General features: G+C 38.5%; 1 protein-coding gene across 20 annotated transcripts in view; it reads left to right on the forward strand.

The window, feature by feature from the left end:
- The first annotated feature begins 346 nt into the window (after positions 1-346).
- Positions 347-18,418, forward strand: part of Hif1a (hypoxia inducible factor 1 subunit alpha) — a 45,071-nt gene continuing 26,999 nt past the window's right edge. For 13 of the 20 annotated variants that reach the window (XM_087552409.1, XM_087552416.1, XM_087552407.1 and 10 more), the window contains exon 1: positions 383-707. Coding sequence is in view for 4 of the 20 variants with exons in the window: in XM_087552402.1 (XP_087408528.1) it covers positions 673-707 (35 nt within the window). In the remaining 16 variants the exon portion in view is untranslated. 20 annotated transcript variants of the gene reach the window in all.

The raw sequence follows: 18,418 nt of genomic DNA on the forward strand, positions 1-18,418 counted from the left end.
AGCGCCTCCCAAGGCCAGACGCAGCTTTCCATTGAAGGCGCAGAGTCCCCAGACCTGGGCTCAGCCGCACCCGTCGGTCGCCCCTTTCTCTTCTCTCCCTAGCTGCACACAGACGAGCACGTGAGCTGGGCAGCTCGCCCCAGCTGGGGCTCAGCTGACCTCCTCCTGATTGGCTGAGAGCAACGTGGGCTGGGGTGGGGCCTGGCCGCCTGCGTCCTTTCCCATTGGCTCTCGGGGAACCCGCCTCCGCTCAGGTGAGGCGGGCCCGCGGGTGCGCGCGTCGGGCTTAGCGGGCGCGCGCAGCCCTTTGCTCCCCTCCCCTCGCCGCGCGCCCGAGCGCGCCTCCGCCCTTGCCCGCCCCCTGCCGCTGCCTCAGCGCCTCAGTGCACAGAGGCTCCTCGTCTGAGGGGACGCGAGGACTGTCCTCGCTACCGTCGCGAGCAGTGTCTGGCCAGGCCTTGACAAGCCAGCCGGAGGAGCAACTAGGAACCCGAACCAGAGCCCGGCGAGCGCAGCCTGCAGCTCCCGCCTCGCCGTCCCGGGGGGGTGTCCCGCCTCACACCCCGCCTCTGGACTTGCCCCTTTCTCTGCGCGTGAGGACAGAGCCGGCGCTTAGGCCGGAGCGAGCCCAGGGGCTGCCGGCCGGGAAGACACCGCGGGCACCGATTCGCCATGGAGGGCGCCGGCGGCGAGAACGAGAAGAAAAAGTAAGCCGGGCCGCCGCGTTCTGTGGGCTGGCCTTTTTTTGTCTCTGCTCCCCTTCCGTCCCCCCCCCAGCCTCACGCGCCGGGCTCCCCCGCGGTCCACGTCGCCATCTTGGCGCGGGGGGTGGGAGTCGCGGGCCCAGCGCTCGGCGGGGCTGGGGTCTCCGCCCCGGACACCCGCCCCGCGCCTTCGCAGCCCAGCCTGCCCCGCGCGCTCATCCGGCCGAGCCGGCCCCGGCCGAGTACGCCCCTAGCTCCCGCGCCTTCCCGCCCCGGACCTCCGCGTTTGCCGCGAGCACCGGGCCCCGGGCGGACCCTGTGCGCGCTGCCAGCTTCCTGGGGTCGAGGCCCTCCGAGGCCGACCCCGGGCTCCCCGGAGCCGCCTCGTTGTACCGCGGCCGCCGCTGCCTTTGTAGGTTAGGGAGTTTCTTCGGGGGGCCGGAAGATGCTAACTTTCTAGTTTGCACGTGCAGGTTTTGTTGGAAACACTTGCCACCATCAGAGTAACGGGAATTTAGGAAAATGGCATCATTTTAAATAACTTACAGTTCCTACAAACTTGTGTTTGCATCACCTGTCAGGAGAGCCCAGACGTTATGTATGAATATGAGTATGCCTCGTTCACTCCTGAAAATAACTTACCGATAGTTTTGGTTAAACTTAGGCCGATAATTTAATGAGATGGGGTGGGGGGTGTATATAATGAAAGCAAATGAAAACCAGCAGTTAGAATGTTGCAAGTTTATTGGAACACCTGCAAAGAATTGTATCCAAAAAAACATACATCCGAAGTGAGAAATCGTGTGTGAGAACTCAGTGTAAGTTTATGAAACATCCTGTGGTTTGAGTCTGAGAACATTATAGGCTTACGAGTGCAGCTAGTAGTGGTAAGATCGATCCCTGCCGCCAGCACACAGTTTTGTCTACTTCGATATTTTAACCTTGAGAAAATCAGTTTAAGAAGTTGAAGGTTTGTTGTAAGAGCTGTGGTTACAAGGCTGGCTTAATTCTTAAGTCCTTCCAGTCTTCTGGAAGAGATTAATTCCCCTTATCCATATCCGCAGAAGAGATAAATGTACTCATTTTCTTGCTCTTCTGTACATCCCTTCCTTACCTTGGTCTTTATTCCATAGAACGTCCAGGTCTTGGATGCACCAAAGAAAGCACTTTGAAAATGTTTTAAAGTGAGCATGCAAGTCTAGACTTAACTCCAGGAGTTACCAGAATTAGTTGCAATTAATTTCGCAGAAGTGACTACAATGCTTTTGATGAAATGATGGGCTGCTATTCTCTAAACCTTAGGCAGATTGCCATTGTGTACTTACTGTCCTTATTAAATGCTGAATTATATTATATTAATACACTATACCAAGTAATACACCAATCATGTCTCTTTCATATACACTGTTTGTGTGTGTGTATGTGTGTGTGTGTGTATTTAATCAAAAGTAGTCTTACAATGGATAAGTAAGTTAATTGTGCATCGGGTCCAGTTCTAAATGGTTTTTAGGTTTTCCTCAGAACCATCTGTTAATTTAATTTTTCTTGTTTGAGATGTTAGCAGCTTTAGATCAGATGGGATTATATTTCTTAATATAGAGGTTCTTAATATCACTAAAAGATAATAAACATGAGTGATGGGTCACTCAACACTTAGGTGCTATGTATTAAGTATGTCTTTTTGTAATCATAATTTTGTTGAAAGATTGAGAGGTAAAATTTTTCTTTCTCCAATTAGTCCATCTTAAATGAGCCTCCAAAGTGAACAGGTGGGAAAGAATTTGCTTTTTTAATAGAGAGTATAGAAAACTCAAATCTCAAAGATTTGGAAGAAAGCAGAACAGAAAGTGAATAATAGATTTAACAGTAGGTATGTGCTGTGTCTGACTCCTTAGCTGTTGGTACTGAACTTGATTGACCTAATATGTATATGGATTCTTAGATTTCAAGAGAATGTCAAGCTCATTCTGTTTCTAGCTTGTAGCTGAACTTTCAAATCCCTCCCCCCAAATAGTTATTGGGTCACTAAAATAAAATCTCTTAAAGATGTTTCTTAATTTCTCCTTTTAGCGTTGGTCACTAAAAATCAAGAAGTTTATTAATAAAATTTTTATTATAATTTAGCTTTCCTCCTTGTTTGAGGAATCAGTAGTCTACTGATTTAGATAGAGGATACAGATAGATAACCACAAGTTGGAGTCCCAAGCCTTTCCACTTGTGATTGTTGGCAAGTTACTGAATACTTGTGGATTATATACCCCCCCTCCCAAGAGGATAATACTAGCCTTCTGAAAATAAGATAATGCATTTAAAAACCTTAGGCCAGCACATGGTTTGTAACACATTATATACTTGAACATGGGTGTTAACTGTTATAGTTCAGACTTTCATAATCTTCAAACCTTTCTTCTGTGCCTTCATGCATTTTTTTTCTTATATTCAAAAAAATGAGAAGACTGGCTCTGAATTGAAAGGCTAGAAAGGTTCTTTCCTACTGAAGCCCTGTCCTTGGACCATGGCATCTGGCATCTAGGATCAGTTGTTTCACTGAACATATGATAGACTCTAGGCACCTATCACAGTTCCCCATCCCAGTGTTTCCTCCCTAACTAGGTCATTTTGAATCTACTCTGGGCTCTAGTCATAAACATATGCGGCTCACGCTGTTCACTCTAGCAAGAGACACCTAAGGTAATGTAGTTTTAGAACTGGTAGTGACTTACTTTTTTTTCCCCTTGCCCTGATGCTCAAGTTTTGAGTAGACAAGTATAAATACTAGTTTCTGCAGGAATTTAATAGAAATATGGTATTTTGCTTATGTCTACCTCCATAGTTAAGACTATTGGCCTTCATCTCAAGGCAAGGCTTTCAACTTGTGTTGATCAGATGTTTACAGCTTAGTTTTATGAAAAAAAACTAAGGACACTCTTATTTAGCGTTTACTTAGTTATCAGAGTATTTTAACATGTTCCAGTCCACTCCAAAAGCACTTTGTGAAGTCTACAGATTGTCCCAACTTTCTGTGGTTTAGCTTTGTGTCTCTGATGGTGTCCAGGCTCAATCAGTTATATTGTGCTTACATCCCAGTGTTTTGTATGCCGTGGATGGTGTAGGAGGCTAAGGCAGATTAGTCTCTTGACTTTTGTTGTTGTTAAGAATTAAACAGTTTGGGGTTGGGGATTTAGCTCAGTGGTAGAGCGCTTGCCTAGCAAACGCAAGGCCCTGGGTTCGGTCCCCAGCTCCAAAAAAAAGAAAAAGAAAAAAAAAGAATTAAACAGTTTATGATGTTAGTTGTATGATTATTTCCATACATGAATACTAGAGATTTAGGTTAAAAGATGGGTATCTGAAACACTACATGACCTTTTTTTTTTTTTTTTTTTTTTTTAATCTGAGGTTATTAACAAAGGTCTGTCTCCTCATCAGGAGAAAGTAACCTAATACAGCTGTGGGGTTGAACTACCTTCCTACCAAGAAACTGATTTTAACTTATAAGAAAAAAGTTAAATTTGTTTCAGTTCCCCTCCCTTTGGGACTAGACAGCAATAGGTAGGTTTTACCTAGCCATCCCTGCTTGTGGTGTAGGTATTTATTGCAGGTTTTCTGCTTGACTCTGAAGGGTTTGAAAAAGAATTTAACAAGCCAATGTTGTCATTGCTCAGCATTTTTGGTAAAAGTATAGTGAGAATGTTTAATCATAAAAATTTAATTATAGCAATTTTGTCTTCATCTCTTGAAGTATCAAGAATGAACTACTTGGTGTGTGTATTGAATTTGATATTAAAGTTCACGCTTTCTCCAATAAATATAAACAGACTCATCTGTTTGCCAGATATAGTCTTTTAGACAAATGTAATATAAAGAATTCATTATAAAACAAAATCAAAAGAGATTAATCCATGACTTTCTCCCTATAATGTTTGAAGTGACTGTGCATGTTTTGTTTAATTGTTTAAAAAACTAACAAACTATTCTAGTCTAGCCATTTAAGTGTAAATTTTAGCTATGGCAAATTTTGTCATGTTACCAACTTTTTCTTCTAGCAAAACAGAATCTATGGCCATTTTACAGCTCCCAGCTTCCCCCTAGCCTTAGCCTCTGGTGCCACCATTCTCTCTGAATCATAAACTTGACTACTCTTGATAGATACCTCATGTAACTAGAATCGTGGTAGGTTTTGCCTTTTTGTGGAACTCACCTCAGATGATTCATACATGTTGAAGTGTGTTTAGAATTTCTCTTCTTTCTAAGACTTCTGTTGTATCACTATGCTGTATTCTTTGTTCATTGACACTTGGGTTGCTTCTTCTTTGTGTCTGTTGTGCTGCTGTGTGTGTATGTGTAAATATCTCACCAAGGTTCCATCAGTCCTGTTAAATTATAAGGCAGCAAATACATTTTTTGAGGAACTGCCATACTTTTCCCATAGCAGTTTCTACCTTTAAACAATATTCCTACCAATTGTGCACAGAAACTATTTCTCTGTAGCCTCCCTAGCACTTTGTGGGGATTTTGGGGCAGAATATTTGTCCTTTGTGGTGGCCATCCTAATATATTGAAGAGATTGTATCTTTAGTGGCTTGCGGATGATGGGTAGACATGGAACTACTTTTAAACAAACAGAACAAAATGTCAAATAACAGTTTGTAAGTAAAAGAATGTTAAATACCTTTAAAATAGGAATGAAAATTTTCTAGTAACCTAGAAAGATTTGATCTCAAAATTTTCTCAGAAAGAAATATTTAGTGTCAACTAATGTGTGTGTGTGTGTGTATACATGTTCTATTGAAGATAAAGCCCCAATTAAGATAGTAATTTCTATAAAACAAAATGTACCCATTTAGTCATTCTGCCCATCTCCACTATCATTTATTAGTGTTTTCTTATTAAATTCTACTTGGTTGGAATGCTAAATATAAAAATTATTTTAGGGTATCATTTAGAAATTTTATTTTCTTGTTAATAGGAAAAAACTAGTGGTGGAGCATAGCTTATGTTTGTAGTCCTTGGTTGTTTAGAACAGTCATAATTAGACAAATTAAATGTTCTTTAATAGTGCTGTTTTCACTGATGAATTACAAATGTTATGTATTTGCCCCTTTTCCTGATAGTTTGTGAAGATAAGTTTGCCCAACTAAAAACACTGGTAAAAGTAAGCAGAGTTTGAGGGTGGAAACTTGGAGTCTTAAAGTAGTGTGATGTGTTTTAGTTCTTATGGGCCTTTTCTTATATATTTAGACACTAAGCAAGTTCCTGTAAAGAGGTACTTCCTATTTTCTGTTATAAAATTGGGTACATGTTTCTATAGGCAAAGTCCCAAGTAGACTGGATTTGAAAAACATCTAGTAGGGAATACAGATAACACATGAGCCCTAAGTATTCAAGTGAACAAATCAAACGACTGATGGACAATTTGATGAACAAAGAATACAGAGGATTTTAAAGGCTGCTTTTTTTTTTTTAAGTCTTTTCCTTCACCCCCTGGTTATTTTTTTCATAAAAACTGTTCTTATGCTTTGGAATTCTCATGCTACTCTTTTTAATATTGAATTTTAATTTTCTGTCACCTTTTTGATACCTTTTCTATTTATTAGAACCAGACTAGGGGACATATATTATTGATACACATGTCCCAGGCCTGGGAAGTAAGTTAGTATCCTTTAACGTATATTAAAAATACCTGTCAGATCTCCATGTTCAGAACACTGAGTAAACATGAGGCATCTGTGTATTGCTTTAGAAAATCTGCTAGGTAAACAAGTGGAAAGTATTCATTCTTGTTTCATCTTTAACAAACATTTATTGAATATGTGTGCTTCACCTGTGTATCTTAAATGGATAAGTGCATGTTCTCTGAAGCCTGACTGCCAAAGATTCCATTGTGTACCACTGGGTAAAATACTTAACTTCCCAGGCCTGTTTCTTTTGTTGTGTGCATTAATTATATGTATCCTTATGCAAATATATATAACAAATAAAATACTTGATGATAGTTGTTAACTATGAAGGTATTTTGCTGATGGAATAACTTATTGAAATAGAGATACTACGTTAAAAATTTCATCCGGGTTGGGGATTTAGCTCAGTGGTAGAGCGCTTGCCTAGCAAACGCAAGGCCCTGGGTTCGGTCCCCAGCTCCGAAAAATAGAAAAAAGAAAAAAAAAAAATTTCATCCACTGGGAAGGTCATCCTTGAGTCAACCATAGTTGTGCAAGCTTAGAATTAACTGGCTGTTTTTGGTTTCTGTTTACTGCCTTAAAGAAGGTAATCAGTTCAGTTCTACAGAATATTCCAGAATCTCTTGAAGAATTTGGATAAAACTTCAGATCTGGCCTCTAGGTTTTTATGGCCAGACTATAGTCCAAGCCTTCTCAGAGAGCATTTAAACTTTTCTTTAAAAAAAAAAAATTTACAGTTACTATACAGTTTATGTCTCATTGTAAGAAAAAGAAAATCCTGAATTATAAATAAGAGTAAAAGAAAAAACGGAAAGTTCACTTCACTACTACCAGCTTGAGAAAACAATTGCTCCTACAGTTTAATGTTTGAGAGATAATTTTAATTCATATAACATCCTATTTACATAAGTTAATGTGTTCTGGCCCTTTTGTTTTATATTTCTTTTTTTTTTTTTTTTTTTTTTTTTGTTCTTTTTTTTCGGAGCTGGGGACCGAACCCAGGGCCTTGCGCTTCCTAGGTAAGCGCTCTACCACTGAGCTAAATCCCCAGCCCCTTGTTTTATATTTCTTAATTCAATCTTTTTTTCTTTAATACTATCTTGACTATCTTTCTTAAGAGCTACTTCATTCCTTTTAACTAAGATAATATGTGCCTTTATGAAGAAGATACTAAAAAGCCCTGGATTTAAATAATCTTAAAAATGATCAAAAGCATACCGAACATTAGTGAAATACCTAAAAGTATGTAAAAAGTATGCTTGTAATTTTGTCACTTAAAGATTACTAATTAACACTTAATATTTGTCCCATGTGTGTTTATGCATATGTACACAAATGTACAAGTGTGTTATATATGTATGTATACCCTCCAACGTCTTAGCTCAGAAACTGTGCACCTTGTTTTTGAGGCAGTGGAACCTAAGGTTCACTAGATGTTCAGTGAACTCCAGGGATCTGCTTATCTCTGCCTCTCCATCACTGGGATTGACTGCAAGTGTGCAATACCAAGTCTGACTTTTCTGGATATTGAATTTGGGTCTTTATGCTTAATGTGTCAAGTACTTTAGTGACTAAACCATCTCCCTCTCACCCCCAAATCTGGTTTCTAATATAAGCACACAGATGGGATTTCATTAGCTATAGCTAAACTAAAATTATACTCTTTGGTATATTTCCATATCCTTTTTCACATTCTGTAACCATTTCCTGTTTGTATTTTAATTATGTGCTTTTATAGTATAGGGACATTAGAGAGCTAGTCTTTCTTATGAGTGAAAGTACTTCAATTAAGAGTGCCTGGGTTTATGCAGGCAGTATGTACAGCTCTAACCCTAGCACTAAGGAGGCAGAGGCAGAGGCAGGCAGATCTCGGGATTTGAGGCCATAGCAAGTTCCAGGATAGACAGAGCTGTATAGAGAGACACTGTCTCAAACAAAAACATAAAAGGAGTGCCTAAGTTTAAAACTCAGTTTTATTGCTAATTAGCTAGTGTGACCTAATATTTGTATTACGTTTACTGTTCTTATTTGGTATTACTAGTAGATGCCTTGTGTTGTTAGGCTTTTTTTTTCCCCCTTTTTTCTTTTTTCTTTTTTCTTTTTTTCGGAGCTGGGGACCGAACCCAGGGCCTTGCACTTGGTAGGCAAGCGCTCTACCACTGAGCTAAATCCCCAACCCGTGTTAGGCATTGTTTTTAGCTTTTGTTATTATTAACTGATTAACAATTGCTATTCATAACCAAGAAGTCAAAGATTAGTTGGTTTGAGATAATCCCTTAATCATCTCTCCCTTTAATTTTAGAAGGCCTGTGAGATGATTATGAATTTATGTGATAGAAAGACTTCGGCTCAGAGATGTGTCAAAGTTGAAAGTTATTACCAAAAAAAATGTATTTAGAAGCTGGAAGTGGTGGTACAAGCCTATGATTCAGCATTCTGGAAACTGAGGCAAGAGGATTGCCAAATCTGGGCAATATAGTGGTCCTGTCTCAGAAAATCAAAACCTAAAATAAAACAAAAAGTGTTTAAGTGGAGATTAATGTGTCATCTGCATTTCCCTGAAGCACACACATTCCTGAACAGTTTTTACCCCAAGAAATATTAACATTCAGTATTTGATCCACTGAATTTCCCCTCTTCTTGAATTAATATAATGTAGTTTTGATAATATCTTTTTAAAAAGCACATAGTGCTTTAAGCAGTACAAATAAATATCATTTAATGTCTAATATGAAATTATACTTCTAATTTTGAGCTGTCAAGGTCTACAATGAATTTAATGTTCAAGTTGTAATTTGAAGCATAATTGATGACCTTTAGTTGGAGATCAATTCATTTTATCAATGAATATAAATTACAGATAGTAAACATAACCCATGGTGAAACAAAGCTTTAAAAACCTATGGAGTCTGTTTAAAATCTATTAAGTGTGTATAGTAGCATAAATCTTCTTTTGAATGCCATTGAGTGCCGTATTTCTTCTTGGGAACATTAGGTTTTAGACCTGTAATGTAGGTCTCTAAAGGCAAAGATGAAGGCCCATGACTTAGCACTGAAGTGTGACGTTTCTTCATTGACTGTCCCCACACAAAGTCTACAAGCTGTTCCCTGCCTGGAGTTCTGCATTCTGCAGGATCTTTAGATCAGAACAGCTCAGTTTTGTTTGGTTTTTGGTTTTTTTTTTTTCATTATCTCGTCTAGTCTGAGGATCTGTTCTTCAGACATCTGACTACTTAGTTAAAGCTTTTTTTTTGGTTCTCTTTAATTCCTTGTTTCACTTCACCTGTATTTTCTCCATCTTCTGTCTTTTTTTTTCCTCTTTTATTGCCTAAGGAGAAGAAAATTAAAAGGAAATTTGACTTTTCTTCAGATACCTAAATTCTCTTCCTGTCTTATGCACAAAACTTACTCACACCTTGGTAAGGGTGACCGTAACAAATAGCAAGGCTGGCACAACTACTTCTCCCACATTCATAGCAGACATCAGCATCATGTTTGCCCAGTGTCTCATGGTGGCTTCAGAGGTTTGTTTTTTTTGTTTTTTTGTTTTTTTTTTTTTTCTTTTGTTTTTCGGAGCTGGGCACCAAACCCAGGGCCTTGCGCTTACTAGGCAAGCACTCTACCACTGAGCTAAATCCCCAACCCTGGCTTCAGAATTTTGTTCAGTAAACTATTCCAGGCGTTTAGACTACTAATGGAGGTGGCCGTACTTATTTGTCGTCCTAGTCATGCTATGATATTAAAATTAAAACTAACTGAAATAGGAAGTTAGGCAGATAGTTTAGTACTAGGTGTTTATAGAAAGATTGAATTCAATCCCTAGGACCCCTATTTTAAAAGCTGGCTACAGTATAGCACATACTTGTAATCGTAGCAATGGGAAACAGACAGGAAGATCCTTGATGTTTGCTGGGTTAGTCAGTCTAGGCTACTTGTGAGTTCCAGGCCACTGAGAGACCATGTCTCAAAGAAAAAAAGTTGGACGATATTTGGGGAACCATACAATTTTATTATCTGGCCTCTACACGCATATATACTCCCACACAGGAAAACAGAAAACTCTGGACATTGGAGACAGGTATATTATTTTTAAACAAGTTATAATGGAGCTCGATCATTCACACGTAAGTAGGAATTCTCTGGATATATTCAAAATCCTTCGACCCATTTTAAAAATATTTAGTGAAACTTCAAAGTTTTGGTGGATGGAAAAGATTTGAGAAGTTTACAAATACAGAGAAATTATGAGCACCTATTATTTTACTACCTAAACCCTTGTTCATATTTGGGTGTGTGTGCAATATGTTTGTGTTTAAAATGTAAGACAAGAATGAATCTATTGTTTTCAACCTACTTTTTAAGAGAATCTATTTTGTCCAGTATTAAGAGCAGAGACGGCTGTGTATGGTTAATGGAGTTAAGATAATAGTGATGACTGTGTTAACAAAGTGTGCTTTTCTTTAGATATCAGATATTGTCTGCTTATTAGCTTTATAGCAAAGCTAATTCTCAAAAACCATCAGAGGAGTAGATGCTTCCTAAGACCATAGTTTAGGGTGTGATTTTGCAGGGGGTTATTAAAGTTTTAACTAAAAATGTTTGCCTTGGTGTATGTTGTAAACATTTAAATATTGCCAATAAGTAGTGCTGTTTGAAAGGCTGAATAAATGGCTTCAATGGTAGTACATTGTAGAAATGTTCCCCTGCTTGGCACATTTAGAGTAAATCTAAAGCTCCCTGTCATTAACACAAGCAAGATTAATAATAGCCTTTAATTCATATTTCTTAACTCCAAGAAGTAGAATCGTTGGGTCAAAACCGTGTCATTTTTGAATACTTTTAATACTAGTGATTATTTACCTTGGAGAAAGTATGAGCTAGTTTATACTTTGCCCAGTATTTCAGAGTACCATTTTCTTTTTTTTTACTTTTTATTTTATGTTTGTTTTGTCTGTGTACATGTTAAATGTACCATGTCTGTACCTTGCCCACAGAGGTCAGAAGACGGCATTGTATCCCCTAGAACCAGAGTTAACAACTGATTGTGAGCTGTATTGTAGGTGTTAGGAGTCCATCCCAGGCTCTTTCTAAGAAAAGTGACTGCTCTTAACTGTGGAGCCATCTCTAGCTCCAAGAGTGCCATTTTCTTGAACTTTATCATCTTAATATTTAATTTGAAACCCTAGCAGTATTATTTCTATTGCATGTTATGAAATACAACTTAGACTAGTGTAAGGAAGGAAATGCAGTTGTAGCTCACACAGTTTAGCTTTGGTTTAAGAAACAGTTAAGTTGAGAATCTCAAATTGTGTCAAATAATCTCTGGCTTTATCTAATTGTACTTAGCATGTATACTTCTGTATTTGAATGCTAGAGTCACTCTGCCCTTCACAGACTGTCTATGTAGAATTAGAGAGTGAAGCAATCTCACATCTGCTTGCATATAGTTTGTGATTTAAAAAAAAGAAAAGAAAAGAAACTTCCTTTCCTAATATCTGGGCACTAGTTACCTGAAATAACGCCAGTTTGCCCTGCTTGAATTATTTATTATTAACCATGTGAATGGGATTTTCTTGATTGTATAAGTTAAGTGTCTCACTCCAGTTTTTTTTGGTTGTCTCTGAGATTATCATCACCTCACACATAGGGCAAGACTGTGACTAATACTGGCACTGCCATAGCAGGCTGTGGGTTTTTGTTGCAAATCAGTCAAATTTAGTCTACAGAAATTTCTGTCAACTTTAGTATTCTGCAGCCATTTTTAAATTTTTTATGATTGGCAAATTTATCAAACATTTTCTGTGATTTCATCTTAAGAAATAAAGTGGAATCAGCAATAGTGTCAGGGTTTGGTATCTGCTGGTGTCAAGAACTGCTTGCAGACAGGAGCCCAGTAGGGCTGTCCTCTGAGAAGCTCTGACAGCACCTGACTAGGATATGCAGACACTCACAGCCAACCACTGGACTGAGCCTGGGACCTCAATGGAAGAAGAGATATGGAAGGATGGAAGGAACCAAAGGGGATTGCAACCCCATTGGAAGGACAATAATATCAACTAAGCAGAACCCTAAGAGCTTCCAGGGACTAAACCACCCTTCAAAGAATATACATGGGTGGGTCCATGGCTCCGGCTACATGTGTAGGAGAGGATGGCCTTATCTGGCATCACTGGGAGGTGAGGTGCTTAGTCCAGTGGAGGTTTCTTGCCTCGGTGAAGGGGAATGCAAGAGGGGTGAGGCTGGAGTGAGTGAATGGGTGAGGGAGTACCCTCTTAGAGGCAAAGGGGAGACCAGAACAGGTGACAACATTTGAAATGTAAATAAATAAAATAACCAATTAAAAAAAGAAATGTGGAAATCGTACACAATGCTTTGTCTCTCTGGGTCTCATTTCTTTGTGTATGAATTAAGATAATAGGAATCATTGCTTTAGAGGACCGTCAGGATAAAAGGAAACACTAGCCTGTGTGCAACACTCGGAACAGTCCTTGGTATGCAACCTTCAGTATAATAATATTAAATTGTTTTCAGAAGAGTTTTGTTCTTTAGGACTTTGAAGATTCTGTTTTTATTAAAGATTTTGGGGGGGGTAGACCAAGGAAGGGGGGGTCTTTTGAGTCAAGTTAAAATGAACTGCAGCAGTGGTTAGTTAATGCTCTCCTTTACTTTTCTAGCCTTGATACATTACGGTTTAGTTTGGTGTAACTATCCTAGATATTTCTCATAGTGATAATAATAAAGGGAGAAATTTGTATCATATTTCGAGTATTAGAGGGCAGGAACTTAAGGAAAGTATTTATTTCCATTTCTTTTGGTATCACAAATTCTTTCAAATAGCTTTTAAATTATTAGTAAAGGACAGTCGGAAATCACCTGTCTTCGTAGATAATACAATTAAAATAGTACTTAAGTGAATTCTGAAGTTAGAGCCTTCACTGTGAATGGAGTAAGGTGTAAAGCCTTGCTAACAAATGTGAATAAGTCCATGTGTCATTTTATTTTTTTAGGGACTGGAGAGATGGTTCCAGCACTTGCTTTGTTTCTCTTTCAGAAGACCTGAGTTCAAATCCTAGTATCCACATTACAGACACTCAGAACTAACTATAACTCCAGTTCCAAAGAGTCTGATATCCTCTTCCTGCATCCACATGCACCCAAACATACATTTGTATATACATGTCACAAATGAACACACACACACACACACACCCCCACACACACACACACGCACACACATAAATCTTTGAACAAATATTTCCTAGAGCTGTTGATCACAGAGCTAGCATTGAATTACTAATGAATCTAACAAATTTTGATGACTTGGCCACAATTGAATAGTTTTGATATATAATTCTCTTTACTGTGTCCTATTTTTTTTAGTATAGTATGATTATTTTTTTTTTTAAGCTTCTTGGAACATACGGCCCTCCAGAGAGCTGGCCCTGCCCCTCAACTGGGTAAAGCCACAGAGCTGTCTGGTGGAATAAGCACAGGAGAGCTGGTGGGCTGACCAACTCAGCTCCCACCCAGGTCCTGACAGGCTCTGAGATGGCCTGCCAACATCCACCCCATCTGTGAATTGCTGGAATGCGTGAAGGAGCTGTTCAACACATCTAAATATTTGTTCTTTTGGGAGGGAGGTTGCAAGGGCAGAGGACATATATGAAGGGATCGGAAGATGAATGGGATTGGGGTTCCTGATGTAAAATTCCCAAAAAATCCATTAAAAGGTTTTTAAAAAACAGAGTTGGAAAAAAATTGTCAATAATCATATTTGCTAATTTGGTAAATCTTTAATTAGAATTTATTTTCTTAAAGATATTAAAAGCCTCCTAATACGAAAGCCTCATTTTTGGAAGCTGTCGTTAGGTAGTTTATTCCCGTTTTTATCAATTCTGACTCATGTTTAGGTGTCCTCTGGAAGAAAAAGAATCCTTGTGAATTTTTGGAACATGCCCAGAGGCTTCAGTGTAAGTATACTGCATTTGACAAGCATGTAGTCTTGAGCTGAGTGTATGGTACATGACTGTAATCCGAGCACTCAGGAAGCTGAGCCGGAAGACTGTCAAGTTCAAGCTCAGCCTCACTATTTCAAGAGTGAGGGTAGGGACCCCAGGTTACCCTGGCTATGGCATGGTCCTATCTAACACAACTCTGGGTGTTGGTCATATCTGCAATCCCAGAATTTGGGAAGCTAAGGGTTGCCACCAGTTCAAAGCTACCTTGAGCTACAGAGTAGCCTTTTTAGTGGTTATTTGATACCAGTCTGATCACCTCAAATACAGACTTGTAGCAGGATTATAAAACTATGCAGGGATCAGGCTCGAGAGATGGCTCTGCAGTGAAGACCAATAATGCTCTTCCAGAGGGCCTGAGTTTGATTCCCAGTGTCCACATGGTGCCGCACAGCCATCTGTAACTCCTTTTTCAGGGACTCTGACACCTTCTTCTCATCTCTTCTGGCACCAGGCATGTATATATGCATGCAGGCAAAACATCCATGCACATTAAAAAAGAGAGATCATTTATAATCCAAAATATACTTAATTGATACCAAAATGAAAGTTTTACAATTCTCATAAAATGTACCTTTAACATTGCTTTGACCTCTTTGAATGGGACAAAATTTCCATTTCTGCTAACAGTTCTCTGAAATTGCATAAACCACCAAATCTGCCTTCCAGATAACATCCTTTTAAATGTCGGAAGGTAACTCTCACTCTTCTTATCGTTGTTACGAGAAGTCCTATAATGTCTTAATCTTTTAACTTATGTATTAAGTGTCTGAAATATAGAAAGACATAGACCACTTTAAAATGGAGGATCTTCTTACATGGAGTCTGAGACCTACTACATATGAGAACATTATCTTTTTCACAGACAAGGAAGTAAGATCAGAGGGTTATTACTCAAAATTAGTTAACATTTGTTAGGAGCAATTAATATAGATGGTGAGTAGAGACTCTTGTCTCACAAGAACTTCTTTGTTATTGATAGCTTCTTCATCATGTTTAACTTTTAGAACTAAAGAGGGAAAAACTTCAAAGTATGATTTTTGTGTATATACTTTTATTCTGATCTTGTACAAACTTAATCATCTTCCATCATATTCAAAGAAATTGTTTTAAAGGACACACTCTTCTGAATACATACACAAAGTTTAGTTTCCCTGTTCTAAATTTGAATCCATTACTTTGTCATAGTATATTATGAAACTGAAAGGAGATACTGTTTGCCTTCTATGTTCTTCGGTGCTGTATCTGTCAGCCAGCTAGGGATTGAAACATTTGGTTTGGATGAGTAGCATTTCTATAGAACAAGCACAGAATTGGTCATTCTTCAACAGTTTAACTAGTTAAGCTGATTTATATACCTACACATGAGTATTGTAAATCATCTAAATGTTACCATTTTGTATGAGAAAGGAACTTCTCTGCAGATATTGGTATCTAGAATGTGGAGGTAGGAGGGGCTTTTGGAAGTATTCCTTAGAATACAGAAGGATGACTAATGAATGCAGAAGGTGGGGGTGGGAGAGTGCTGTTTAAAAGCTTTGTAAGCCTTGGGCACACATCTACACCCAGCCAACCAGGAATTGAAACATTGAGGGGGCGTGTGGTGGGCGGGGAGGGTACTACAGCTGGTATTGATGGACCAGTGATTCTTAACTCTTGATAGTTATAGATTCATAAAGGTATTTAAAGATTTTTTTTTTAAATTCTTTATGTGTAAAGCCCTTGCTTCCATCCCCAGCAACACACACAAACACACACGAGTTACAGAGAAATAGGGGGTTGGGGGAACCACAAAAATTATTCCTTTGACTGTCTTTGAACCCTACTCATGTGTTATTGTATATTTAATAAAATATGCAGGCATTCTTTCTTACTGTTTTTGTCATTGAGTGTTTTTATAGTTTATTTTTATCAATTATAACTCACAATATACAATATTTTATAGTTGCTATAGTAAAAAATATTTTTATCATATTTCAAAAATTAGTGACCTATATTTGTAAAATTTGTTATGAAACCTCCTAATGGTTCTCTGCTAGTTTCTATGGCTTAATAATTACCTCTTTAGTTTTATTTTTGTTGAAATTTGATTTGCTAGAAGATTATTACTAAATAATGACAAGAAACGTTCCTTGACCTACAGTTATTGAATCACTCTAAATCTTTTATCCCTGGTATACCATAAGGTATTTTGCTAAATAAACAGAAAGTGTGTGTGGTTTTTATAATAATGTGAAAGACACCAGATTTTTTTTTTTAAGATTTATTTTTATTTTATGTATACGGGTATTTTGCCTTGTATATGTCTGAGTACCACATGCACACATTGCTCCTGGAGGCCAGAAGTTATTGGGTCCCTTGGAACTAGAGTGTTGGGACTTGAACTCTAGGCCTTCTGCAAGGAGCAGCTCATGCTTTTAACCACTAAGCCATCTCATTAGCCCAGGATACCAAATTTTAATGTATTCTACAATTCCCTGAAGGAATTTAAAAAGATATCTAGACCTTGCCCCTCAGTTTCCAGATTGACCTTAGGCATATATAACCACTTATTTTTTTCCTTTAAATAATATAGGATTGGTATTAATTTAGAATAATATAGGATTTTCAAGATCTTTTTTTTTTTCTTTTTTCTTTTTTTCGGAGCTGGGGACCGAACCCAGGGCCTTGCGCTCGCTAGACAAGCGCTCTTCCGCTGAACTAAATCCCCAACCCCGGATTTTCAAGATCTTAAAATTAGATTATTAAGTTTCTAGTCTTTCTAGGAAGATATAAAAGGTTAGGTTACTACTTTTCTGCTTCTGTCTTCACATTGATGCAACTAGAGAAGTATTCTATTATGTCTCACCCTTCCTTATTATTTTAATTGTGTGTGTGTGTATCTGTCTGTCTGTCCATCTGTCTGTCTGCATATAAGTACAGGTGTCTGTGGAAACCAGAGGCTTCTGATCCCCTGGAGCTAGATTTGAGTATAGGATCAGATCTCAGGTCTTTTGGAAGTACAGCTCTCAACTGCTGAACTCTCTCTCTAGCCTACTTTATTTCTTTTCCTTTGTGGTAGTGGTGGTGGTGGTAGAGGAAGAAAATAAACTCAGTCAGGAGTCCATTTTATATTTGAGATAGGGTCTCATTGTGTACCCTTGACTGATCTAGATTTGTTATGCCTCAAACTTCCAGAGATCCACCTGCCTGCCTGGAGAGTGTGATTAAAGATATGCATCACATGCCCAGCTAAAAGTTCATTTTTATCGATTAGACTTTAGGAGATGCTTTAGATTATAGTCCCAATTTAAATTTGTACCCATGTTAAAATATCAATTTTTGCTGGGTTTTCCAGTTTGTGGTTTTTCTCTTATTAAATATTGTTAGGTTGAGATATTCTAGTTTTACTAACAGATGAAAAGAACCTACTAATAATAAAAGTACTCTTTTCTTCAAAGATTTACTTATTTATCTTATATATGTGAGTACACTGTCACTCTCTTCAGACACACAAGAAGAGAGTATTGGATCCCATTATAGATGGTTGTGAGCCACCAGATGGTTTCTGGGAATTGAACTCTGGAAGAGCAGTCAGTGTTCTTAACCACAAGCAATCTCTCTAGCCCCAATAAAAGTACTCTTAATAACAAATATAAAATACTTGTTTAAGAGGTACCTCTACCCCCCTTTTAAACTGGAAAATTGATACGGAGTCAATTTACTGAAAACTAACAACACTTTCTGGGGAAAGATTTGTAGAACAAAACTAATCAGTTTTGGCTGGATTTAGGAGTTATATTTATAATAAAATTTTTGATTCAATAGACTAAGGAAATAGCTTAGTGAATAACACTCCTGTGGAGGCATGAGGGCCTCAGTTCAAATCCTAGCATCCACTTTAAAAGCCTGGTATGGCTGCATGTACCTGTAATCCCAACACTGAGGTAGAGCTAGGAAGATCTTCCAGTTCAGTAAGAGACCCTGTCTCAGTAAGAGTCCCTGTCTCGAGTGAGTGATAGATCAACATTATCCTGTAACC

This window comes from Rattus norvegicus, chromosome 6, assembly GCF_021556685.1.
Source record: "Rattus norvegicus strain SHRSP/BbbUtx chromosome 6, alternate assembly SHRSP_T2T, whole genome shotgun sequence".
Lineage (NCBI taxonomy): Eukaryota > Metazoa > Chordata > Mammalia > Rodentia > Muridae > Rattus > Rattus norvegicus.